Here is a 26,761-nt window from a genome sequence, read left to right as displayed (position 1 = left end):
TGCTCCCCAAGGTTGCTCGGCAGGGTATAAATAATAAAATTATTATTAAATTTTGTTTGTTGTTGTTGTTGTTCCCCGCGAGGTGGGAGATAAAATAAATGAAAACAAGAAGGGAATTCAGCGTTCAGGGCGCTGCTCTCTCCCCTTTGACCTTGTCACTCTACGCTGTGAGTTCCCGCCGCCATGACACCAGAGGCAAGAGAGGCAGAAACCCTCCAGGCAGCTGAGTAGAATAAATACAGCTCCGTCAGGAGAATAGAGAGCGGAGCTCTTTCCCCCACTCCTTTTCCCCCTTTCTCTCGTAACCCCCACTATTTTTAACTTGTGTTTTTTAAAAAAACTTTTTTAAATCTGAGGGCGGTCAACAGAAATCCTGACACGTGTTACCTTCAAGGACCACATAGCGGGGGGTGGGGCGGGTGGAGGAGAGAAGGTAAGCGAGAAAACAAAAGGCTTCTCGGCAGCCGATTGGGCCTAACGTAAAGGGCAAGACGCAAACGCACGCGAGAGCGAGGGAGCGAGCGGGACGACGGGTGCCGGGCCGTTGATTGGACGTGACGTCATCCGAGACGCCCGGCTGGTGTGCCGGCGTGCGCGTGCGCGAGGCTTTACGCGCCAAATTCCAACGGCCGAGGAGGCTTCGGTTCTTCCGGGCTTGAAGAAGGGAGGCTTCAGCGCCGAGGAGGCCGCGGCTTCCCGAGAGGAGCTTCCGCTGCCGCATCTGTTGAGGCGTCTCTCCGCTGCTCGGCTACGGTAAACAGACAGGCGAGGATAAAACGGCGACTTCATAGGCCTCTGGGTAGGAATGTTTCTCGGCAGGAGCCAGAAAGACCCCCCCCCCCCCAAAAACCATGGATTATTATTAGTATTGTTATTATTATAGCTCCCCACCGCGAGCATAGTTTATTGCTGCTGCTGCTATATTGGGTTTATTATTATTATTATTATTACTGTACTTATTATTCCGGTGAAGCTCTTTTTTCTTTTTTAAGTGTTTAATGGTGTTAAAGTGCTGTTATGAAGCAGAACCATAGGCTAATATTTAAACACAATTCCACTGCACTGCTAAATGAGGTTACCTTGTTTTTTATTTTTGCTTTTTTGTCGCCCAGCCCTATCTACAGAATAATAAAATAAAAATCTACAGGACTGAAATTAACCCCATAATTATAATTGGCAATGAGTTATGAATTTTATAAGCATTTCTCTCTCACTCCCCCCCCCCCCTTAGTAATTATGGGGTAGGGAAATTATTTAGTCTCAAGCAAGTGTCATAGATGAGGTCTCTCAAAAAAGTTTAAACTTGATAAAGGAGCAATAATAAAAATCCTTGTAGTTAAAAACTTAATAGAGAAAGCAGAGATGACCTCAAAGTGCAGGGGAAACTTAATGGCGAAATTTACCAGAAAAATAAGAAATCAAGATAAACTTTTTATGAAAGGATGGAAATGGTTTATGGAGTATTTACAGATGAATTGTAAACAGATAAGAACATTGGCAGGATTATTGTAATAACCTGCAGCATCATAAGAGTATATATTTAAAGTAGACAGATAAATGAAAAGATTAAGTTAATACATGGATATGCAGAAGATATTAAAAATAAATTTAAGGAACTGCAGAAAGAGGGAGAAGGAAGTCAAGTTTTCAGATGTTAAAATGACTGTAAAATTATTGAAATGTATAAACCTGAGAATTATAAATATATTATTATTATTATTATTAGCTAAATTCACAGGCAGCCCTTGGTCCCAAGATCGCAGTGTAAAAATTCAAAAAAAAAGAAAAGCAAATAAACACACAACATGGGCAAAATAAGCAGGCGGGAGGGGAACCTATAATGCTCCCCTCCTCAAACACTCAAAATAGCTCCCACTTCCAAGAACCCCTGATATTAAAAAATAAGCAATCACCTGTTCGGTATCAACCCCCTTGCGCACACACATTTCACAAAGGTTGGTGAGAGAATTGGGACGGGGACTGCAGAAACTAGTCGTTGATCCCCCCCCCCCCCCTCACCAGGCAGTGGTTTAAAAGCTGTACTTGACTTTTTCTTTTTAGGGCAGACTGCCTTACAGAATGGATAACCTCACCTTTCCGAGGTACAGTGAGAATGACATCATCATGCACATCCGCAACTGCTTGCTCGTAGCAAGTGAGGCCAAAAGCTTCTCCAAGGGTGACTTATTTCCAAACGTCAAGGTAAGTGCTGTAAGAGAGCGGATTTATGGCACAGAATCAAAGTGCAGCACTGCGGTGGGTAAAATACGCATTTGATTTTCCCCTGTGTACAGAGCCAGAATTAGTGAATTTTGCCAAAGTAGCCGTTTGCATATGCCACTTTAACTCACCGCTATGCTAGCGTTGCGTATGACTGTGTGGCAAAACAGACTCAGCTCAGTGGGTGAAATCGTAGAGTTGGAAGGTACCCCCGAGGGTCATCTTGTCTAACCCCCTGCAATGCGAGAATCTTAACTAAAGCAGCCGTGGCAGGTGGCCATCCATCCTCTGCTCAAAAGCCTCCAAGGAAGGAGACCAGCAACTTCTTAAAGTGTCCTTTCCTCTGTTGAATAGCTCTTATTGTCTAAAAGATCTCCCTGATGTTTAGTTGGAATCTCCTTTCTTGTTACTTGAATCTCTTTGTTCGTGTTCTAGCCTCTGGATCAGGAAAAAATAAGTTTGCTCCATCTTCCATATGGCTAGTGTAATATCAATGAGATGCAGAAAGTATTGGACTGGCCCCCCAAACCCATTTCCCACCCTTTTGCTCTGTGTTTTGCTCTGTTTGTTTAACTGTAGCTTGTTGCATCATCTGGACCAACAAACTGGTTAATGCTAATACTTGCTACTTCAAAACCAACCACCGTCAGACTGGATTACGAAGTTGACTTCCAACTAGCCATACAGTGGAACCTCGGTTTATAAACACCTCTGTTTACGAATTTTCGGTTTACGAACGCCGCGGACCCATCTGGAATGGATTAATTCACTTTCCATTACTTTCAATGGGAAAGTTCGCTTCAGTTTATGAATGCTTCAATTTATGAACAGACTTCCGGAACCAATTACATCCATGCTTCGGGTTAAGTACGCTTCAGGTTGAGTACTCCGCGGACCCGTCTGGAACGGATTAATCCACTTTCCATTACTTTCAATGGGAAAGTTCGCTTCAGTTTATGAACGCTTCAGTTTAAATACTCCGCGGACCGTCTGGAACAGATTAATCCACTTTCCATTACTTTTAATGGGAAAGTTTGCTTCAGTTTATGAACGCTTCAGTTTATGAACATACTTCCGGAACCAATTGTGTTCATAAACCGAGGTACCACTGTAGTTAAGATCTGTGGCTATTTTTATAGTTTCTTATGTTCTATTTTTGTACTGGTCATGAGGGTGAAGTGTGAACCTGAGGCTTCCTGTAGCTCATTCCCCATGGTTTAGTGTGGCATTCAAATGTTGCTATTGTGCAGAAACATACTATTATTAATATATGCATTTGTTAAAAAAAAAAGTGCCTCTGGCAGTGGAAAGTGAAATAAAATCTTAACTTGGTCTGGTTTGCCATTGCAAATAAAATTTCGCCCCTTCATAGCCTGAAGTGCTGCAGATGATCTTTATGAGAGCCTTGCAAGTTGTGTATGGAACCCGCCTGGAACACTTTTATATGGTAAGTATATAAACAGGACATGGGGAAAAGTGCAATAAATCCAGAGTATAATGGAACTGTAGTTATTTTTAGTGGAGAGTTTGGGGCACCTTAAAAAAAAACAAATTTATTCGCCATATTTTGCAGTCGTGGTAAACCATAAATCATTGTTCAGCACTCACAAGCAAACTGCTCATTTAGCTTCTCCTTTTTCACGTTGGGGGAAAAGCAAGCCACAATCTGGACATAGTGGACACAGATGTGGACAAACGTTGGCTCCCTCGGCCAGTAAAGCGAGATGAGCGCCGCAACTCCAGAGTCATTTCACGACTGGACTTAACTGTCAGGGGTCATTTACCTTTTTATAGCAGACATCTACAACTGGCCTTGGTAGTGAAGCCAAAAACTGCAATCACCAGTGCCTAAAACTTGCTGATGAGGTGGAGGCAACAGCCTCTGCCCATGCCCAAACTGTAAAGGGAGTATTCCACCACCAGCTTTTGGGCCGAAAATGCAGGCAGGATGGCACTGCAAATTAAGCAGTGTGATAGTAGATGATGGAGGTGTGGTCTTTGACAAGTAGATGTTTTAGAATTGTTGAACTGGAAGGGACCTTGAGGGTCAACTACATGAGCTATAATTGGTAGCACTGCCCATTAATAAAAACCCTTTTGTGAAAATGGTGAGCAGGACACCTGCTGCTTCTCCAACATTTATCATTCAGCACTATGTCAAAATATAATTAGCTCTTAGGCAAACCAAGAATGGTCCTGATTTCCAGCAGGATTTTAGAATGCTACTTAATTGCTATTTGAGGACTGACTCTTACCTTGAGTCTTGCAGCTGCCCTATGGATTTATTTTGTTTTAAATGTTATTAAGGTGTTAGACACTGCTTTGAGCACTTCACAAACAAGTGCTCTTTGTGCGCCTTGGTGCCATGAACACCAGGACATCTCAGTAACCCAAAAACCACAGGCTGCATTTTATGGGTTAAAATTGGTCCACAACTTTATTGATTACAAATGTCAGTGAGTTTGGCATGGCACTGGGTCATTCACCATCAAGCAGGCGGGCTGGAGGGATACCGGGGTCAAGGCTGAATCTAGGATTGACCCATGACATACATCAAGTGGATGCAACCCCCGCGGTCTTGCTGCGTTGTGTAGTGCTGTGGCCCTCAGCCCCTTCCTGGGCTTATGGACAAGCCCCTTTCTCTGGGATTCCTTTAATGGGATACCTCACCACCCGCAGGGGGAAGCAGAGGCTCCCAGTTCCCCCTTTGCCAATGATTCGGAACCAACCCAAATGTCATATCTACCGGTGTTATGATGATTGCTATGAGGAAGGCAAAACCCACAGACGGGCCCAATTTGTCTGATGGGAGAAATTCCTGTCTGGACCCAAATATAGTGACAGTAATGACCACAGCAAAGTCCATAAAGGTACAAGGCAATTGAAAAACAGAACATTATAAACCATAAATATAGGTTTTTAGTGAAGGCCATTCTGCCTTTTAAATGCTGGGAGTCCTGAAGACTCAGGCCCACATGCTCTGTCTGCACATGATTGGACAAATCACAGGCAGGAATTTTGAATTCCAGCAGCCATCAGGAGAGGGGAATTTGTCTCCTGTTGGTTGCCAGAAGCAAGACCCACAGTGGTATGGCAGATGGTGGCAGTAAAGGCACTGGGCCGCAAATGCTGCGTCACCCCAGGAGAGGGTGAGCGGATAATCTATAAAAATTTTTTCCAGGATTGTCTGAAGAATTAAGTAAAGAAATTGCATCTCTTTACTGATTCTGTTATGTTCTTAGATGCCAGTGTCCTTTGAAACTCCATATCCCCAGATTTTTGATGGCTTCCTGCCAATAGTGAATCTCTTTATTAACATGTGAGTATGATGAAATCACATTCTGTACACTAATTTTTATCCTTTGAATTTGATCTGCGAATGTATTTTGTATGGTTTGATTGAACTTTTTTCATCGTGTTCATCTTTTATTCTAGTAAGACATTAAATGTGTTGCAGATGCTGTGAGTTCAGGTAATTCGATATTGTGGCTGTGCCTGGGTTATGGAGTTGCCTAATCTAGCCCAGGCATCTCCAAACTTCGGCCCTCCAGATGTTTTGGACTACAATTCTCATCTTCCCCAACCACTGGTCCTGTTAGCTAGGGATCATGGGAGTTGTAGGCCAAAACATCTGGAGGGCCGCAGTTTGGGGATGCCTGATCTAGACCCTCTCTCCTGAGGCTTAAAAAACAACAACTTTTCTTTGTTCCAGCAGGCTGGAGCTGATGAGTTTTTAATAACTTAATGATCCCTTGTCCTCAGTGTGTGAAGGCAGCTCTGTTTAGGGAAGCTTTTAATGTTTAATAGATTATTGTATTTTAATGTCTGTTGAAAGCCGCCCAGAGTGGCTGGGGAAACCCAGCCAGATGGGTGGGGTATAAATAATAAATTACAGTGGTACCTCGACTTTCGAATATCTCGACTAACGAATGTTTCGAGTTACGAACGGAGCTCCGTCTGCCATTTGGGATGCGGTTTAGATAGGATTTTTTTCGACTTACGAATCCCCCCCATTGGCTTCTACTTACAATTTTTTCGACTTACGAAGGTCCGTTTGGAACAGATTAAATTTGTAAGTCGAGGGACCACTGTATCTGTTGTGCCCATCTCTTGCTTTTATTGTATTGTTTTCATGACTCATTTTTGTAATAATTTTAAATTTTTTTGAAGCTACACTGAGCATTGTAATAGGGAATAGCAGGGCATACATTTTCTCAAATGCATAAATCTTGTGTAATGGCTGATCTTGTTCTGCTAAATTTGCAAGCTGAGTTCAAAGTTCTAGTCAGCTGGGCTTTGCACCACAGCTTTTTCAAAGTGCTGTGTCACATGCAATGTGTTTCATAGAGTTAAGCACATGTTTCTGCTAGATTTCTTTATTTAAAAAACAAAAACAAATTTTAATTCTTCTGATTCAGAGCACTAAGATAAAATCTGCAATCCTAAACATGTTTACTAGGGGGTAACCCCGTTAAAAGATTGCATTATAAATACTTCTACTGGTATATCTGTCAGGTTCTAATCGTTTGCCCTAATAATAAGTCTATAAGTATACATATAATCTATTTTTAAAATGCTTAATGTTTTGTACAATTGACAGGGAACGATTTTTCTCACTCTGCCGTGTCAATGACTTCCAGATTGTTGACATTCTAAATCCAAGTAAGCTTTTAACGTCTATTGTGTGTTCTAATGTGTTGTGTCTTAGACAATTCTCAGTTTGATCTTGAGGGAATTGCCACAGAGGGATCATTTATTGCCGTTTGGTTGGGGTTCTGTTTTGCAGACGCAGTGTTCCCCACAGCAAGGGTTCATCTGGGGGAATTTCCACACTAGCAGGATGTGTTGTACAGTCTGGGTGATTTTCAGTACGTTATCAAGATTGCACGATAATAGTAAAAACTGACCCACCCACCCCACCTCCCACAATTTTAAGGCTGTTGAATTGGGATACTGTGAGCGGTGAAAGTTGTGATGAATTTTTGTGTGAAAGTTCGGTTTTCCAGTTCTTATTGCAGTTTCCAACAACAGCATTCGGATAAAGTATGCAAAAATAATTGCAGAACTACATGTACAGTTCCTGATAATATTCCATTAGACATGCTGTAGCCAGCTCAAAGGGGATCTCTTTTCTGAAACTTTACAATTAACTCCCTTGATTGAACCCCCCCCCCCAACAATATTCATGGATTCCAGAGTTTTTATGTATCATTTGTATGTGGTAGATTCCATCTATTGTGGGTTTAAACTTCAGGCAGCTTTTTGAATTTGAAAAATTGTATGCCCCATAAGTCTTACAAAAGCATTTCCTCTTTATGTTGCTCTTCTAGAAGCCAAGAGGACAGCTCGTTTTTTGAGTGGCCTCATTAACTTCCTTTTCTTCCGTGACTCGTGTCGTGAGGCCTACCTGGAAATTCAGAGCACGTTTGTAAGATTAATTACAGGGTTTGGGGTTTCTAGACTTTACATGTCAGAACACAAAGATTACTCCGTAGTAGCATTTCATAGAATTGTAGACTTGTACTGACAAAATGAAGCTGTGGGCCAGGCATCCCCAAACTTCGGCCCTCCAGATGTTTTGGACTACAATTCCCATCTTCCCCGACCACTGGTCCTGTTAGCTAGGGATCATGGGAGTTGTAGGCCAAAACATCTGGAGGGCCGCAGTTTGGGGATGCCTGCTGTGGGCAATAGGATATATGCAGTCTTTCAGTTTCTTTTTAGTAAAGTCAGTTTGGCAGAAAGTGGGACAGCAGGAGGCAAGGTAAAATGGCTAAGGGTAGTAAATCTCATTGGGAAAATATCCCAGTTTAGGAAGTTGATCCTACTTCCTATAGTTTGCCCAACTCCCTACCAGCTCTTTGTTCTACAGGACACCTCAAACCTTCCTTTCGACAGCAACTATGAGAAACAGTGGGTGGTGGAGGCATGGGTTTCAACAAAAGGCAGGTCACGGAGGGGAAGATAATTCAGACAGAGGTAGGAAGGGTAATAGGTGACAGCAGAAAGGGACTTCAGAGGCAAAGTTTAGGGACTTGGTGGTTGTGGGGTAGGAAGCCAAGGGGGATATAGGATTGACAGGTGGGTTCTTGTTCCTTTGGAATGCCACCTATTTATTTATTGCCAGAACTAAGAGAAAAATCGACACCTAATGAAATTATTCCCTTTTAAACAACCTTTAAGTTAAGATACAGGACTCTGGATATAAAGACTAACAAGTGTGGCAAAACCCAAAAGGCAGGGAAGGATATGGGGATCTGAATTTCACAGACTGGTGATTAACCAGTTGGTTCTCTCTCAGAACAGGAGGAGGAGATCCAGTGTGAGTTCTTACATCAGTCACTGGAGACAGGGCTTAGTAGAATTGGTAGTAGGCCTGGGCGATGTATCGGTGCATCGCCCAGGACCGGTATCAGAGGCAGACTGATGGCAGCTTCACCTGGTGGCATATCGCAGGTGAAACCGACGCTGCTCCTGAGTCCCTCTGCTACCATTTCAAAATCAGGCTGCTGGTAGCAGAGGGACTCAGCAGTGGTTTCACCTGCGATGTACCTCTGGGTGAAGCAACCATTGCGCTGCCCTTCGTACTGGAGAAGGAGGAGCAAGCTGTATCGCCAGGCCCATGCAGTTTGCTCCTCGCTCTGCTTCTTTAAACGGCTCCCATCCCCCAGCTGAGCGAGCCCCAATGCCACAGACGCAAGCTGGAATGGCATGGGGCTCGCTTTGCTGCGGAACCCTCCCTCCCTCCAGTGAGAGTTGTGGCAGTTTCACCTCGCAAGCTGGGGCCCATGCAGCTCGTTGTTTCAACATTGCGACGTATTGCCAGACCGCAGTTTGGCTGGTGATGCATCACAATGTTGAAAACCAGACATCCCCCCAGCCCTAGTTGGCAGCAGAAGTTTCCTCCCAGTTCTTGTACCTAGAGGTACCACACTCCAGGGCCTTTCATTTACTTCTTCCTCCGCGTGGTCCTGCACAATATGCCTACCACGATGTGGTCTGATGCGGCTGAAGGGCCACTTTGCTGAAGCGAAGTGGGTCTGGGTGCAGTTGGTGGCCGGGTCCATGAATGTCTGGGAAGTCCTTGCAGGCCACCTTGGGTCCCATGGTGGAAGAAAGGCAGTATATAAATGTAAGAAAGTGAATAAATCTTTCCCACACCTGTCTTGCCTTCAGACAATTAGTCCTCTTACCATTAGGGAGAAGGAATAATGTGTGGTACGTTTGGAATTCCAATCTACTCTGGGGGCTGGAACACCTTACTTTTGTAGCAGCAGCAGCAGCCGTGACTCCCCCTCTTTGGAAAGTGCTCCTATTTCCACTGTGGGAGTTGGGAAGAGCCACCCATGGTTTTGCCTCCCCCAGCATGATAGGCCTCTAGGTTAATGAACCTTGCAGACATTCATCACTCTATATGACATTCAACTGTCTTCAGAAAGTAGTGGAATCTAAAAACAGTCACTGCTTCAGTGGGACCTAAGCATAGGTCCAGTTAATATGAAAGTTCTCTGGCCTGCAAGATCAAACTGTTTTGTAGACTTAGGTGTACATTTTGAGTTGCATGCAATGCAAACCGTTCTCTTTTTTTTGTGCAGAAATCAGCTGTGGAAAAAGAGCAACAACTTCAGACAGCAATTCAAGAGGGAACATTGAAGTTGAAGAAACTTGAGTAAGTCAGCTAAGGGTTGGGTACCTCAATTTAAAGCAACCTATGGAATTTAAGGGACAGTTCATAGTGCTCCAAAGTATGGAAATACATGAATTACGCCTCAAGACATGCATGCCTTTCCATACAATCTGTAGTCTTACTTGGAGCTGGCAAGAATAAACAGTGCTTATCTGTGCAATCTCTTCCCTGCATTCTACTGTGGCTGGGCGCTAAACCTTAGATGGAATTGTGCTGAACATTAACTCTAGATTGCCAATGCGTGCTTGAATATACAAACTTTAAGGAAATTGTAACTGTCTTTTTCTCTGGTAGGGAGTAACGGACAGCATTTTCAGGGGGTGCTGTAAGACTGAATCATTTTACTTTTATCCCAGAGAAGTCAGCCCCTGCCTGCATGAGAGTAAAGTGAAGCCTGTAATCTCCAGCTCATTTTTGGACCCTTCTGTTTTGTCCTTGTCCATAAATATTTCTATCTTGTAAGTGGGAGGGAATTTATATGCAGTATCAGAGGAATCTGTAGCACCTTGCAGATGGGAATTCACTAGAGAAGAGAACACATTCTTTTTTCCCTTTTGCCTCCTGCTATCCCCAAACGTAATTTCTCGCCCTACGGTTCCTCTCAGTGGGAGGCTCCATCCCCCTATTTGTGCCTTACAGTGGGTAACAGCCATTTGAGGTTGGGATGGCTTGCCATTCCAAAGTGGGTTTATGAGGCAGAGGTCGGCTGACCATGCTAATAGGTTACCATGCTGGCCAGCACTGGGACATATGCTTTTAAACTTGTTTATAAATGACCTAGAGTTACAGGTGAACAGTGACATGGCCAAGTTTGCTGATGATACTAAATTGTTCAGGGTCATTAAAAAAAAGACTTTGAAGAGCTTCAAAACCTCTCTAAACTGAGTGAATGGGTGGTAATAATAATAATAATAATTTTATTATTTATACCCCACCCATCTGGCTGGTTTCCCCCAGCCACTCTGGGCAGCTGATAGCATATATAAAGCGCAATAAAATATCAGACATTAAAAACTTCCCTATAGAGGGCTGCCTTCAGATAACTTCTAAAAGTTGTGTAGTTCTTTATCTCCTTGACATCTGACGGGAGGAAGTTCCACAGGGAGGGCGCCACTACTGAGAAGACTGGACAGCTCATATGCAGCAGGACTACATTTGGTTTAGACAAGTCTTTTAAGCAAATCTATCTGTTAGAGATGTTAGTTGAGAGAATGCTTCACATTTATACGCTTAAAAAAATCCTAAATTTAGCAGCATCTTGTATGTTGTGAAAATTGGGGGTGACTCCAGTGAAGTCACTTGTAAACTTGCACTTGTAAACTTCTGCTCACCCACCGGAACTTCCTTTCTCTCCTCTCCAGCATTGCTCTTCCCCCCACCAAATATAGGGAATGAGCAAGAAAAAGCTCAGCTGCGTGCAGAGCCTTTGGTGGGATACCACCCCAAAGATTGTAAGGCAATTACATTAAAGTGAGCTTTTGAACTAAGTGAAAATAAGTAGATCTTTGTGAACGTATACGGCAAGTACAAATACCCTTTCTCTGTATGTGCAGTACTGTCCCTGCAGATCAAGAGGCAGAGTTCAAGGAGCTCTCTCAGGATATTCAAGAGCTGGAGCAAAAGCTGAACCATGAATATCGGCAGAAAACGGTGTGTGTTCCTTCTCACAGAAGTCAGCTGGAGATCCAAAGTTGCTTTGATATTAAAATTTGCTATTAGATAATACTTGGGGTTTTTGTTAGTTTTTGTCTTTGTTGGAGAGTGTTGAACACCTTGTCCTTTAAATTTCTCTTGTTACCATTTGTAGAACATTAAAGTCAGTGGCATGAGCAGTTGCCTCTCTTTTTGGGGGTGCATTTGGAATTTCAAGATGATGGGCACCAGTCACAAAATGGCTGTTGCTAGGGGTGCCACTGAGCAAAATGGTTGCCACCTCCAAAATAACCGAAAAAGAGATGGGAACATAAAATGGTACAAATATGGAAAAATCTATTCACTTTTTAATTAACAAAATATGTTTGAAAAATCTTGCTTCTTTTCTGCGCACTTGCTCATTTTGCTGTGCTGCTGTAGATAAGAGCAAGAAAATAAAAGATACCGTAACTGATTCCAGGAATAATTCTGAATTACTCGAGCCAGCCATAGAAACATGCTGGTATTTCTCTCATCTGAGTGGGGGCTTATGAAAGCCCTGTGCAGGAACAATATGAGAGAGAGAAAGAGACCAGCTGACTTGCATTGGGCATTTATCTACAGCCATTATTTCATCTTTGGTCCTGTGGGTATGTTATTCCCCTAGCTTTCTACAAAATGGCTCTATAACCTGAAGGACTAAAAGTCTAGGTTCTTCTAGAGTTCAGAATGAGCCCCTTCGAATTTCATTTCTTAACTAGCAAGTGATTGTTCTTTCGTACTAGGCTATTTTGCAAGAAGAGATCTCCCAGAAGAAATCAGAAGTTGCAGAAAAACTACAGAAGCTGGTAAGTAGAGCTCAGTGGGGAGCTGGAATGGTAGTCTTGAAGAAATAACCAGCATATGTTTATCAACAACTAGCTATATTTGATACGGGAATCCTTAGTTTTTTTAAAAAGAGTCTTCAAAAATGCCTGTCACTGAAATTTTCATTTGAGAGGTTTTTGTTATTTGCAACAACAAATTTGCTGAAAAATGGAGTAAATTCTGTCCTAAGCATTTACAAATTTGCATACCCCCTCCCCCCAAAAAATATTCATGTGATGTTTGTGATAGAGCAGTAGCATGGCTCACCCCCCAGACAAAGTGTAGCAGCAAAGAGAGGAGTTTATGTGTCTGGCATTAAGCCACATGTTTCTTCTCTAGACATTGTGCTCTCAACATTCCACAAGTCCTGAAATATCTCATGGTTTTGGTTTCTACTTTTGTTCTTCTGAGTGACCCAGATTCACATGAGGTAGTTTTGTGCCTGATACACAGCAGCAGCCTTTTTAATCTAGGCGGTTATATTTTAAAATAGCATGTGATCATGGACACTACAATACAAATACCTTTTATTAGTTTGTAAAGTAAAACTTTGATAAACTCTGTATTCAGCTGTTTACAATTCTTTATAGTGTTGAATAAGGCATCTTCTCTACTTTAAGGCAGAATTACCTGCCTTCTCCTTGTAGAACAGGTTGCAAAAATTTGGAAATTCAGAAATGGCTGCATGTTGCACTCCTTGTGCTGCTCTCCAAAATATGTGCATGGAAATGAAAGCCTTGACTACTTAAATAAAGTGAAATGGCTTTGTTTTGTTTTGTTTGAAAGCAAAAAAGTCTAATTGTCACTAACTTCAGTCCAGTAAAAGATGTGCTTAAAAACAGTTGTTCAATATCTAATTTAAACCTGTGGTAACATTAAGAATATTTATATTCTTTTGCTAATTAGAATGAGCAAAAACTAATCCTATGTAATCTAAAAGAAGAACAAAAACAACTAAAGTCCAAAATCGCAGAGGATCCAGAGGAGCTGGCTAATCGTAAAGAACAACTTCAGCAGATGGTGGAAAAACTCAAGAAAGACAAGGTGGGTCCTCTTGCTATCCTGTCTTTCCCCCCTTTGTATTATGTATCAGCATCAATTAAGCCCGCTGGACAAGTGAGCAAAAACAACTTTCCTCTTGCTTGTTGTATGCTTCATATGCAGGAAATCTTCTTTTTCTGCAGCCTTCAAAAAAAATATAATAGAATATCTACCTAGAATATCTAGAATGCTGATGTGTTTTTATAGCTTATTGCGGTTTTAATTTTTTGAATCTTTTAATGGCATTTGCTAATAATTTCATTTTGTTCTTTTCCCTTTTATCTATAAATTATTATTAAGTAAATAATAAATGCATACAAATCCTTCAGAAAATTTTGCTAAGTTCTTGAAAGTGGCCAGGTATGTTAGGTTTTCTGAAAAATATTGCTATACAAAGTGCATGGGATGCTAAAATTCTGCTCAATTTTTCAAAAAATTATAAAGCAAGAAGTGATTAAGAAGTATGAAAGCTACAGAGACCTGGTAGAAATCTTACCACCGTGCAAGCAGGAGATCCAGTTGTACCAGAAGAAAATGGAAACCCAAGTAGCCAATGTGACTAAACTGTCAAATATATTTGCAGAGGTATGTATTACGAATTTCTCTCCCTTACATTTTAGGTATGGAACTATTTTTTGGGGTATTAGCACAACTCTGAGGTTAATTCCTAGTAGGTTCCTGGTATCAAGACGGCAGACTGGATGGGGAAATGAGAAAAATAAGACCCATCATGTGGCAGTCCCTGTGTGTGTGCAGAGGAAGGGGAAAGTCAAAAAGGGGCTGTGGACTTACAGCAATCTTTGCAGCGCACAACCATATAATTCTGACATAAGGAAATAAGGAGAACCTGCTGGGCCAGCAACCTTCTCACAGTGGCCAACCCTGTGCTTATGAGACCCCCTCAAGCAGAACCAGAGTGCAGCAGTGCTCTCCCCTCTTGCAATTCTCTGGTATTTAGATGTGAAATGCAGGTGGCTTGCCAATTAGGAGGTCAGCAATTCGAATCCCTGCGACGGGGTGAGCTCCCGTTGCTCTGTCCTAGCTCCTGTCAACGTAGCAGTTCGAAAGCACGGCAGTGCAAGTAGATAAATAGGTACCGCTGCGGTGGGAAGGTGAACAGCATTTCTGTACGCTCTGGTTTCTGTCACGGTGTCCTGTTGCACCAGAAGCGTTTTAGTCATGCTGGCCATATGACCCGGACAAACGTCGGCTCCCTCGGCCTGAAAACAAGATGAACGCCACAACCCGAAAGTCGCCTTTGACTGGACTTATGTGTCCAGGGGGCCTTTGCCTTATTCAGATCCCTTTGAGACTGGAGGTAGAACTTGGTCATTGAAGCTAGTAGCCATTGATAGTCTTGTCCGCTGTGATTTTGTCTTTTAAAGCCATCCAAGTTAGTGACCATCACTACATATTGTGGGAGCAAATGTAGTTTTTATGAAGCATTGTGGAAAAAGTACTTCCTTTTGACTTTCTTGAATCTTCCAACATTCAGTTTAATTAATGCCGCCAGAATTCTAGTATTACGTCGGGATTCAACCTCAATCTGTTGACCGCCATCTCTCCTCCAACCGCATCCAGAAACTGACACAGGGCGTTCACTGCCTTCACTGGTTCCAATTTAAATGTGAGGTTGAGCTGGGTATCATCTGCATACTGGTCCAGCCCATAATGGTCCCTCATCACCCTGTGACAAGTGGAATGCCGCAGGGTTTTGTCCTGGGCCTGTTGTTGTGCAATGTCTTGATAAACGACTTGGACAAAGGAATTATGCACAAGAGGCCCTCATCAAATTTGCAGATGACACCAAACTGGGAAGGGCAGCTAATGCCAACAAAGACCTTAACAGATTAGAGAACTAGGCCCAAACTAGCAAAATGAATTTCAATAGGGATAAAGCTTCTACAGTTAGGCCGGGAGAACCAGATGCACAAATGTAAGATGGGGGACATATGGCTTGCCAGTAGTACATGTGAAAAGGATCTGGGGGTCTTAGTAGACCACAAGCTTAACATGAGTCAACAATGTGATGTTGCAGCAAGAAAGGCTGGCGTTATTACAGGCTGCATCAACAGAAGTATAGTGTCCAGATCAAGAGGAGCAAATTCCACACTATTCTTCCTTGATCAGACCACACCTGGAGTCCTGTGTCCAATTCTGGGCATCACAATTTAAGAAGGATATTGACAAGCTGGAGCATGTGCAAAGGAGGATGAAGATGATCAAGGCTCTGGGAATCCAGGCTTATGAGTGACGGTTGAGGGAATTGGGTATGTTTAGCCTTGCATAAGAGGAGATATGATAGCCATCTTCAAATATCTCAAGGGCTGTCACATGGACACAGACTTGTTTTCCCCTGCTCCAGAGGGTAGGACACGAACTCATGGGTTCAAGTTTCAAGGAAGAAGATTCCAACTAAACATCAGGGAGAACTTTCTGACAATAAGAGCTGTTCAACAGTGGAACGGTCTGAGGAGGTCGTGGACTCCTTCCTTGCAGGTGTTAAAGCAGAGGTTGGACAGCCATCTTTCTTGGATGCTTTATTTGAGATTCTTGCATTGCAGGGGATTGGTCTAGACTCTGACACTTGCACCCCCTTCCAACTCTACTGTTCTAGGATCAGAACGTCTACTTTAGCTAAGCTTATTACTATAGAGGCATTTTCCCCCTGTCTGAGAATAAGAAATGTGAATGTAATTGGGAACTAACATTTCTGTTGTGGCTCTCCACCAAATTCAGTTTAGCTTGGGTTAATATCTCTAAACTGGGGAAGAATTATTCCCCTCTCACCCCCAGCAAGACAAGAAACATTTCTGTGCAATGAACTGAGCTATTTACTGATTTGACCATAAATAGCTTGGCTTATATCTTAGCCAATCTGATGTGAGTGGGGGCAGGTACACTCATCTCTTAAAAAAACAAACAAACAAACCCCAAACATAATTCAGTAGCTCAACAATACTGTGAAGTGACTATATAACCGCTGTTTGTATTTTTTGCAAATCAGATCCGAACCTTAGACGACCAGATAGAGAGCAACAAAAGTGAATTAAAGAGTGCCAAGATGGAGGAAATAACTTTGAAGAGACTAGTGACTGTTAAGCGGGAGAAACTCAACACTGCTGAAATCAAACTTAAAAAGACATGTGAGGATATTGAACAGCGCAAGCAAGCAATAACTCAGTAAGAATGTGTTAATATTTCTGCTCTTATTTTGCTTGGTATCTTAAAACATCATAATACAGTTTCAAAATTTGCATTCTGACGAAAGCATACATGTTTATGACACCCTTTGGGAAGGGGTTGTGCTACTTCGTGAAGACAGTTTTGCTTCTGGCAGGAGGTTTGTTGCAATGCAAGTTGACTTTGAGCACAGTCCTCATTAAAGGCTTCTTTCTTTCATTATCTTGAAAACCACAAAGGCTCGCTCGAAAGTCCGTTTGCCTTTCATGAATCTTTCATAATTTTCTGCCTCTTCTGGTTATCAAAAATCTCGAGACCTGTAGGGAATTTTTGTGCTTGTTTCCAAAACAGATGCAACACACCTTGTTTGTTTGTTTGTTTGTCTGTTCTTTCTGCTGTAGCAGATTCACATGGCAACACTTGCCACATCACAGTTCCAATCCCCTCCAAGGAATTAGGACTTTGACGCAGCTTAGCTGCTGAGTTACTTAGAATGCAAGGCCCATTCTTATTTCTCCATCTTGGCCCTTAAGGCAGAAAAGGGATTGGAGGCTCAAGTTGAGCAGTAGGTCTTTCTGCAGGCCATTCTAATCTTCAGAGGAGACACTGGTGTGGAACGTGGGAGATGAATATTCTCCTAGGTGCCTCAGTCCTGAAGGGGAGGAAAGTCCAGCAATTGTGAGGACTCTATCCTCTGCTAAATCACCAGTGACAGGAATGGCAGAGAGTATGCTCATGCCCTCATTAATTTGGTTTGTCATGTTTACATCCTGGCTTTTTTGTCAGGATCTCAAGGTAGCTCACAAAATGCGATGTCCGAATTAGCATGAGAAACACGCAAATGGAAAGTGCCTCGTGTCTTCTCCCTTTGTCAGCTGCTGTGCTTCTATTGTTGAGATGTTCCTGCTACTATGTCATTGGTAAATTTGGGCAGTAATGACAGGGAGAGCTCATGGAGGGACAGAATAGGAGAAGCAAGAGTAAATCCTTAGAACTGCTCTCTTTGGAAAAGGAACTTTTAAAAAAAGATAGATATGATTTAAAAAAATAATTTTGGTAGCTCTATTGCCATGCCAATAGAAGTGAATTCAAGCAAAACGTCTCCCAAAATTATTTTCAAATCTTCAGAAACAATTGACATCATTTGTCTTATTTTAAGATAAAGCACGAAAAAAAACAGATGTAGAGAATCACTGGGATGTGAACTGACATTTGCTGCTAGTACAATTTTTATCTGTGGTTTTATTTAAGATCAGTGCTACAATAACTAGTTAATTATTTTCTAGGTACTGCTGCCACAAATTTCAGGAGAAGAGAGAGGCTGTCTGTGAGAAGTTAACAGCAACTCATGCAAAAATCAAGCAGCTCAAAAGTGCTATTCGGCAGCTAAATGACAATGCAGAGAAAGAGAAGTTGAAAGTTCAGGTGAGTTGAGTGCAAAGATTAGACAGGAAGCAGACATGTGCACAAGTGGAATAGGTCAAACTTCACAGAAGCCAAGTGGAACATTTTGATAGAGGTTTCTTTCTCTCTCTGCTTGAAATCGACACATCCTCCTACCTATGCATGAACACGCAACACACACGCCAATGGCCCTGAACATCTTTATGTTCCCAATATAAAACATTGTAATCCAAGATGGTAAAATGGTGAAACCTTTGCCAAGAAAAATGACCGGGTTATGCGCATATAATTTCGGGAAATGTCATTGAAGCACTAGGACCCAGCCCAGAAAGCCTGGTGCAGTTTGTATAGAATTCCATAATGGCCAGCAACAAAACACTGGCTGTCATTTGCAGAGCTTCACTATGCATCATGTGCTAAGGGTCATATAAAGTCCTTGCATGGCCCTTGAATGGATGTGGCAGAGATGAGATGAGGCTGCAGATGATACTGTTATATGAAATGCTTTAAAGACAGCGGTCCAGTTTTGTGCTGCTCTGATCAGCTTAGCAGCATAGATTATAGCAGAGGGATATTGACACCTATAGATAGGTTTGTCAAGCATGTTTTTTTTCCTCGCTTGTAACAAGTAATTATACCTATTCCCCCCCCCCCCAAAGGAGATGTGCCTTAACCTGAGGGTTGGCTTGGATAAATACCATGAACATCTGGCAAGTATAGTGGAAAAGACGACATCTGGAAGAGAAGAGAAGATCGCCGAGATAACTAAACTGCTTTGAGTTCATATTTCTTCAACTGATTTGTACATATTTTGTTCTGTCTCGTTCATCTTTAAGGTTGTATTTCAGCTGCATGTAAATAATGGTAAAATAAGCATTCTTTTGGCCTTGATTGGCGAGGGAGGGGAGCAAGACTAGACCTAGCTGTACTAGCTAATATCCTGTTGAAGTGCTTTGTTCAGCCCACCTGTACTTTATTTCTGTTTGCTGTTTCATTTTGTCCCTATGCTACAACCTTTCTAGCATTTGCAGATCTTTAGTGGTAGGCTTCGTCTTCTCTAAGGAATGTCAGAAAATGCATGTTCGTGTCAATTTCTGCTAGTAAGCTTTGGAGACTTCCCACAACTTGAAAATGGAAGCATGTGATTTTGTCGCTACAACTGGGAACCATGATTTTTTTTTTATGCAATAAAAGTGAATACACATGGAGATAATGAGTTTTCTTTATTACAGTACAGTAAATCTGAAACCGTTTCCCCCAATATTTTCTTGACGCAGGCACATGTTCACTAAATCTGGTATAAGCCACCTCAGTTTTTCACGTGTCCAGCAACAATGAGTATCATTTTAATGGTTTTGTTTATTGTTACAGGCTAAAAGGGCAGGTAAAGGACCTGTGGATGGTTAAGTCCAGTCCAAGGCGACTGGGGTTTTGGCGCTCATCTCGCTTTTCAGGCCGCAGGAGCTGGCATTTGTCCACAGACAACTTTTCTGGGTCATGTGGCCAGCAGGATTAAACAGCTCCTGCCACCATGACGAGTGCCATTTACCTTCCCACTGCAGGGAAGGTAACCTAATACAGTACTTGCCCATTAATTTGCCCATTACCTTATTGTTACAAAGGTCACCCAATACGTGCTCAATACAGTGGTACCTCTACTTACGAATGTTTCTACTTACGAACGGAGCTCCGTCCGCCATCTTGGATGCGGTTTAGATAGGATTTTTTCTACTTACGATTTTTTTCTCCCAATGCATTCCTATGGGATTCGACTTACATTTTTTTTCTACTTACAAATGTGCGTTTGGAACACATTAAATTCGTAAGTAGAGGTACCACTGTACTTGGATTTTTAAACCGATTGTAATGATCCTTTAAAGAGAAATGATTTCTTACCGACCATAAGCATTCCAAAATATGCACTTGAATATTATGTTCTGTGCTTGTTTCATTTCACATTTTAGAGTTTGTGTGTAAGGGAGCTTAAGGCTTGTGTGTAGCATGGGTTGCACAAAAGAAGACGGGAAGCATAGAAATGGGCTTGGTGAAAATGAGTGCAGAGCAAGGCTGAAGAAGGGAAGCGACTTCAGAAAGGTTCAGAAGGTGAAAAACAAGCTTAGATGCCTGTGAGGGGAGCTTTAGGGGACTAACGGAGGAAAGGCAGTGGGGTTGGTGAGTGGGGCAAGCAGGGTGCAGCCCCTCGTAATTAGAAATACAAAAATGTGCTTGTGGGTATTTAGGAAGCAGTGCCAGTGGTTGGCAAGGAGTACCTGGCCTTGGCTATCAGTGGGTCTGGCTGCATGTGCCATATACTGTTGGGAAGAAAGAGTCCTAGAGGCAAGACATCTTTGGCAAAATGCAAAAGCGGGCAGGATATGTGACAGTGGCAGGTCAGCCACACTTTGCAGCAGAAGTCTTCCTTTCCTCTGCTGAGCTGCATGAGGCCCTTCTGGCCCCCTTCTGTGGTTGAGGTGGAGGGAGGGGAAAATGTTGGCCACTTCTCCTACCTGGGCAGTTACCAAGGGCCAACATGGATGCCACAATCCAGCATCGCCTGAGCTCTGCCAATTGGAGTCCAGAGTGCTTGAGGACCAGGGAAACCAAAATGCTTGTTTACAAAGCTATTGTACTACCAACCTTGTGAAACATGGACCATTCATAAACGCTACCTCCAACTCCTAGAAAGATTCCATCAACGGTGTCTCTGAAAGATTATACACATCAATTGGGAAGACAAGCAAATTAATGCCAGTGTACTGGACGAAGCAAAGATTCCCAGTGTCAAAGCAATGATTCTTCCACATCAACTTCGTTGGAGTGGTCATGTTTTTCGGATGCCTGATGATCGCCTTCCAAAGCAACTACTCTATTCCGAACTTTAAAATGGAAAGCGTAATGTTGGTGGTCAACAAAAGAGGTTTAAAGACCCTCTCAAGGCAAATCTTTAAAAACTAGTATAAACACGGACAACTGGGAAATACTGGCCCGCGAGTGCTCCAATTGGAGAACAGCCTTTACTAAAGGTGTCATGGGTTTTGAAGATGCTTGAACTCAGGACGAAAGGGAGAAATGCGCTAAGAGAAAGGCACTCTTGGCAAAACCCCGCCGTGATCAACTCCCGCCTGGAAACCTATGTCCCCACTGTGGAAGGATGTGTGGATACGGAATTGGCCTCCACTGTCACTTTCTGACTCACTGTTGAGACTGCGTTCATAGAAGACAATCTTACTCAGCTATGAGTGATTGCCGAAGGAGAAAGTTGAGGTGGAGGGGGGCTTGGCTGCATGTGGCAACGGGTGTGCCTTCCCACTGTTTGGAGGACACTGTTCGTTGCTTTGGGGAGAGATGCGTTAGACCAGCACACTTTCACAGCATTCACATGTAACACAGAGATGGGGTTGGGGGGAATATAGGAGAGGGGGTTGCAGTGGTTATCCCATAAGGCTTGTGTTCCCCCTTACCTGTGCAGAGTGCTCTGTCCTAGCATTCCCAGGGGTTTGGCTGTGTTGGAGTCAACAAACGTAGCTGTTAGGATTCTAGGCTTCTCTGTGTTGTGACTGAGATCAGGCTATTCTGTGCAAATTGCACTTTCCGCAGACTATCTCACCAGGCTTTTCCCATTAATGTAGAAAGAAAAGGGGTGTTCAGCTTTTGCTGACCAACTCCCCATGGGACACTGAGTCCCCTAAGTCCATGATTGGTCCGAGATGAGTGGATAGAGGCAGGATGCAGTGAAAGCAATGATTTGGGGGGTGCCAGGCCAGGCGGAGGTGAGGCCATTGCTCGCCCCTGGGGGCCGCGGTGGAGGCCGGGCGGGGACAGCTTGAGCCCAGCCGGGCAGCAGCGGGAGGACAAGGAGGGCACTGCTGCTGGGTCCCGCTGGCTCGGGGCGCTCGGCACTCTCCTTCCGGGGCTTTGTCGGTGCTGCAGCAGCAGCAGCCGGTTCCGGGTGCCTGCCTCCTCCTGCCGCAGCCGGCGTTGCTGCTGCTGGGTCCCGCTGGGTCCTACTTGCGCGCCTATCACTATGTCTTATTTTCAGGGTATGGCTTATATTGAGCAAATGCTTAAAAATCCTGCTACGGCTTATTTTATGACTATGTCTTATTTTAGCGGAAACACAGTAGTTCCAGACACAGTTTATACAAAACATTAGCATTCAATAAGACATCCCTCAGTGCAGAGCATCTAGGCAAACAACGATAATTAATACCAAGGAGGTTCATAGATATAGGAGAGGAATCCCTTCAGGAACTCCCCCTGACTGCTATCTGTCTGCGGCATTCTCAGGCAAGGGGGATTAAGGAGGCAGAGGAAATATTGAGAGTTTAGGAGAGCCAAGATGCCTTTTGGGTTGCTCTCCTGTACTACTTTAGACAGGCAGTGACAGATTTTCCCTTCTTGGGCTCCATGATCACGGTAGATGGTGACAGCGGTCACAAAATTAAAAGACGCCTGCTTCTTGAGAGAAAAGCAATGATAAACCTAGACAGCATCTTAAAAAGCAGAGACATTACCTTGTTGACAAAGGTCCGTATAGTTAAAGCTATGGTTTTCCCAGTAGCGATGAATGGAAGTGAGAGCTGGACCACAAAGAAGGCTGATCACCGAAGAGTTGATGCTTTTGAATTATGGTGCTGGAGGAGACTCTTGAGAGTCCCATGGACTGCAAGAAGATCAAACCTATCCATTCTGAAGGAAATCAGCCCTGAGTGCTCACTGGAAGGACAGATCTGAAAGTTGAGGCTCCAATACCGGTACTTGGGCTACCTCACGAGAAGAGAAGACTCCCTGGAAAAGACCCTGATGTTGGGTAAGATTGAGGGCACAAGGAGAAGAGGATGAGATGGTTGGACAGTGACCAACATCAATTTGATGAAACTTTGGGAGGCAGTGGAAGACAGGAGTGCCTGGTGTGCTCTGGTCCATGGGGGTCACGAAGAGTCGGAAATGACTAAACGACAACTATTTTAGACATGTGGGTTATATACTTACCGTATATATGTTTGTTTACCTTGTGCAATTATCAACATTTATTCTATATTTGAGATCTTAGAATTCCTATAACACCATAAAAGAGAGCCTAAGTCCCTCATCTGCAAGAGAGGGGCTGTTATAAGATTACTGTAATGCTTATTTGTGGAGTGCATGTAATTCACAGAAAATACAATATTAATGCTATATATTATTATTCTAAATCTATTCAATGGTGAAGATAGAATTTGTATTTTGGAATTAATTTATTGCTGTGAAGTAGGTCACTTGTGCTATTAAGAATGTTGCGTTATCATATTTTGTTGGGATGCCCAATTTTTTATGTTTGTGGTATCCCACATCCCTTTGCATTTTCTAGAATAGATAGAATAAGGAAGTGTGCTTGTACAAAAAAGTTCCATTTGTGTCCACTGGGTGACACTGTTGCACCCTGAAATTTATATTCGGCTAGAGCTAAACAAATCTTTATTTCCAACCTCCAGAACAAAGGTGAATCCTCTTGCCAGCCCCTCAAAAAGAAGCTTCGAACACTGCTAGACCTGCATGTCACGGTAATTGCTCCAAAAAGCCTGCATGCTTCCGTTGCCCATTTATATGCTCTTGCGGGTGATCCAGAGGGGTTTAGTCAAAATGCCTATGGCCAATTTCTTACATTAAGATGCAGAAGCAGAGCAAAAAGGATGCTGGGTTATAGTTGATGCAAACTTTGAATTGCTACCTGGATTTTTCTTAAACTGAAAAACAGTATCGAGTTTGAATGGGGCAAGGTGAGGATAAAGAGGGCAAGAGACAAACGGCCTTGGGGAATATCCCAAGAGTTTATAGGAAGCGCTGATTTCTTACAGCCAGGAAAATGGGCTTTCTTTTCTTTTCTTTTAAATCTTTTTCATTTGATTTTACAAATTAAATTTATAACAAAAGCAAATACATTCCCATATAAAGAGATTTCTCTGAATCTCGAGACCTCCCCCCCCCCCAATCCCCTCCGTGGGTCCTAGTGTCATTGTTTTCAACTGCATATTATATTTTATATCTATCATATTATCCATAGTTACAGGTAGGTAGCCGTGTTGGTCTGAGTCGAAGCAAAATAATAAAAAATCTTCAGTAGCACCTTAAAGACCAACTAAGTTTTTTGCAGTAATCAGCAGTCGTTAACAGCCATCAACAGGTTTACCACTCTTACAGCCCATCACCCATTCCCATCACCCCCCACCCACCCTCTGAATATATATAAGGGTCTGGTTGCTTCTGTTTCAAGTGTATCTGAAGAAGTGTGCATGCACACGAAAGCTCATACCAAAATAAAAACTTAGTTGGTCTTTAAGGTGCTACTGAAGAATTTATATTATCCATAGTATTTGTTACATTACATGTGAGATTAAAATCCTGCTAATGTTTTCATCTACTTACAGTGGTCTCCTAAATAAATTATAAGCTTTTCCCATTCTTTCTTGAAGTTTTTGTCCTCTTGCTTCCTGAGCTTTCCGGTCAGTTTTGCCATTTTGGCATAGTCCATCAGCTTGGTTTGCCATTCCTCTCTGCTAGCGACTCCTCCCTCTTTCCATCTCTGGGCTAGTAGCAGCTGTGTGGCTGTTGTCGCATACATAAAAAGTCTTTTCTGCTCCTTTGGGATATCAGCACTTAGAATTCCGAATGAAAAAGCTGGGTTTTTTTGTTTTGTTTTTTGTTTGCAAAAGTTACTTTAAACATTTTTTTCTCCAGTTCGTGATATATAGTTGAAACTCGGAAAATTAGAATATCGTCGAAAAGTGCATTTATTTCAGTAATGCAACTTAAAAGGTGAAACCAATATATACGAGATAGATGCATGACATGCAAAGCAAGATATGTCAAGCCTTTCTTTGTTGTAATTGTAATTATTTGTCGTTAGGCGGGTCAATTATAAATGGAATGTAATTAATGAAATGTAATAGCGATGTTTATTTTTGTATTATTGTAACTATTTGTTTTGGGACCCAGGTGGCGCTGTGGGTTAAACCACAGAGTCTAGGGCTTGCTGATCAGAAGGTTGGCGGTTCGAATCCCTGCAACGGGGTGAGCTCCCGTTGCTTGGTCCCAGCTCCTGCCCACCTACCTAGCAGTTCGAAAGCACATCAAAGTGCAAGTAGATAAATAGGGACCGCTCCGGCGGGAAGGTAAATGGCGTTTCTGTGCACTGCTCTGGTTCGCCAGAAGCAGCTTTGTCACATGACCCAGAAGCTGTCTGCAGACAAACGCTGGCTCCCTCGGCCTATAGAGTGAGATGAGCGCCGCAACCCCAGAGTCGGACACGACTGGACCTGATGGTCAGGGGCCCCTTTACCTTTACCTTTAACTATTTGTTTTATTACTGTGGAATTTCCAAAAGAAAGCATTTGTAGAAATTAAAAGAAAAACAAAAAAAATAAGTTGCATTACTGAAATAAATGCACTTTTCGACGATATTCTAATTTCCCGAGTTTCACCTGTATCATTTCCCAGAAAGCTTTGATTACCTCACACGACCACCGCATATGATAAAAGGTACATTCTTTCTCTTTACATTTCCAGCAGATATTTGTACTTGTTCTAGGACAGGCATGTCCAAAGTCTGGCCCGCGGCCCGGTTTAAAACGGCCCCACAGGCAATTTGGAAATAAATAAATCTGTTGCTGCCCCCGAGTGCCTGCTGCACTGCTTGCTCTCCCCTGGAGCCAACGCTCTGCCAAGGAAGGTTAGAGGCGGGCAGGGCGGTCTGCGATTGGTGGTCTCCGGCGGTGGTGGTGCATGATTGGTCACTTGGGCGGTGCTGCTCTTGCTGCACCGTTCGTCGGGAGCTCAGTGCGCAGGTGCAACGCGGAAGAAGCAGGGAAGGCGCAGCGAGAGGGGAATTCTGCAGCAGCAGCTCAGCAGCTACCACCCGCGATGATCGGGGGCGGAAGCCCCTGGAGCCTCGTTCCCCTTCCCGTGCGCAGCCATTCACCTTAGATCACTGCCTGCTCACTCTCCCGCCCGCTGTTCATCTCTCACTCCCGCCTGTTGTTCGGCTGTCTGTTCTGCCTGTGAACCTAGTTTCCGCTATTCCAAAAGGTAGTTCCTAAGAATTGTGAGACCCTGCACAATCCTTTAAAAAAGGCCAACAACTTAGGGGGAGCAATCAAATAATGTCAGGCAAGATGGTTGGCCCTCACATATGTGCACTTCATCAAATCTGGCCCTGGAAGAAGAAGAAGAAGAAGAAGAAGAAGAAGAAGAAGAAGAAGAAGAAGAAGAAGAAGAAGAAGAAGAAGAAGAAGAAGAAGAAGAAGAAGAAGAAGAGTAGTTTGGATTTGATATCCCGCTTTATCACTACCCGAAGGAGTCTCAAAGCGGCTAACAATCTCCTTTCCCCTCCTCCCCCACAACAGACACCCTGTGAGGTAGGTGGGGCTGAGAGACTTCAAAGAAGTGTGACTAGCCCAAGGTCACCCAGCAGCTGCATGTGGAGGAGCGGAGACGCGAACCCGGCTTCCCAGATTACGAGTCTACCGCTCTTAACCACTACACCACACTGGCTCTCAAGAAGAGGAGGAGGAGGAGTTTGGATTTGATATCCCGCTTTATCACTACCCTAGGAAAAGGTAAAGGGGCCCCTGACCATCAGGTCCAGTCGGGTCCGACTCTGGGGTTGCGGCGCTCATCTCGCTCTATAGGCCGAGGGAGCCGGCGTTTGTCTGCAGACAGCTTCCAGGTCATGTGGCCATCATGACAAAG

General features: G+C 43.2%; 1 protein-coding gene across 3 annotated transcripts; it reads left to right on the top strand.

Annotated features, from left to right (window-relative positions):
* The first annotated feature begins 625 nt into the window (after nt 1-625).
* NUF2 (NUF2 component of NDC80 kinetochore complex) lies at nt 626-19,236 on the top strand. 3 transcript variants are annotated; one of them, XM_035122535.2, is made up of 14 exons: nt 626-753; nt 2,062-2,202; nt 3,593-3,667; nt 5,463-5,539; nt 6,821-6,882; nt 7,551-7,648; nt 9,816-9,889; nt 11,461-11,557; nt 12,325-12,387; nt 13,313-13,450; nt 13,892-14,032; nt 16,455-16,630; nt 17,917-18,055; nt 18,694-19,236. In XM_035122535.2, the coding sequence occupies exons 2-14, from the start codon at nt 2,080-2,082 to the stop codon at nt 18,811-18,813; spliced, it is 1,383 nt and encodes a 460-aa protein (XP_034978426.1). In that variant the 5' UTR covers nt 626-753; nt 2,062-2,079; the 3' UTR covers nt 18,814-19,236. The 3 variants fall into 3 exon arrangements, with proteins under 3 accessions (XP_034978426.1, XP_060132624.1, XP_034978425.1); XM_060276641.1 differs by having other exon boundaries at nt 626-799; nt 2,067-2,202; XM_035122534.2 differs by having other exon boundaries at nt 626-799.
* The last annotated feature ends 7,525 nt before the right edge of the window (nt 19,237-26,761 follow it).

Source organism: Zootoca vivipara, chromosome 7 (genome assembly GCF_963506605.1).
Source record: "Zootoca vivipara chromosome 7, rZooViv1.1, whole genome shotgun sequence".
Taxonomy (NCBI): domain Eukaryota; kingdom Metazoa; phylum Chordata; class Lepidosauria; order Squamata; family Lacertidae; genus Zootoca; species Zootoca vivipara.
Note: the sequence above shows the minus strand (reverse complement) of the source record. Positions and strands in the feature narration are given on the sequence as shown.

Excerpts from the sequence above, each read along its gene's own strand:
- NUF2 (XM_035122535.2), top strand. The coding sequence starts at position 2,080 with ATGGATAACCTCACCTTTCCGAGGTACAGTGAGAATGACATCATCATG. Across the intron at positions 7,649-9,815 it reads TGGAAATTCAGAGCACGTTT|AAATCAGCTGTGGAAAAAGA; the intron begins GTAAGATTAATT and ends TTTTTTGTGCAG. Across the intron at positions 13,451-13,891 it reads AAAAACTCAAGAAAGACAAG|CAAGAAGTGATTAAGAAGTA; the intron begins GTGGGTCCTCTT and ends AAAATTATAAAG.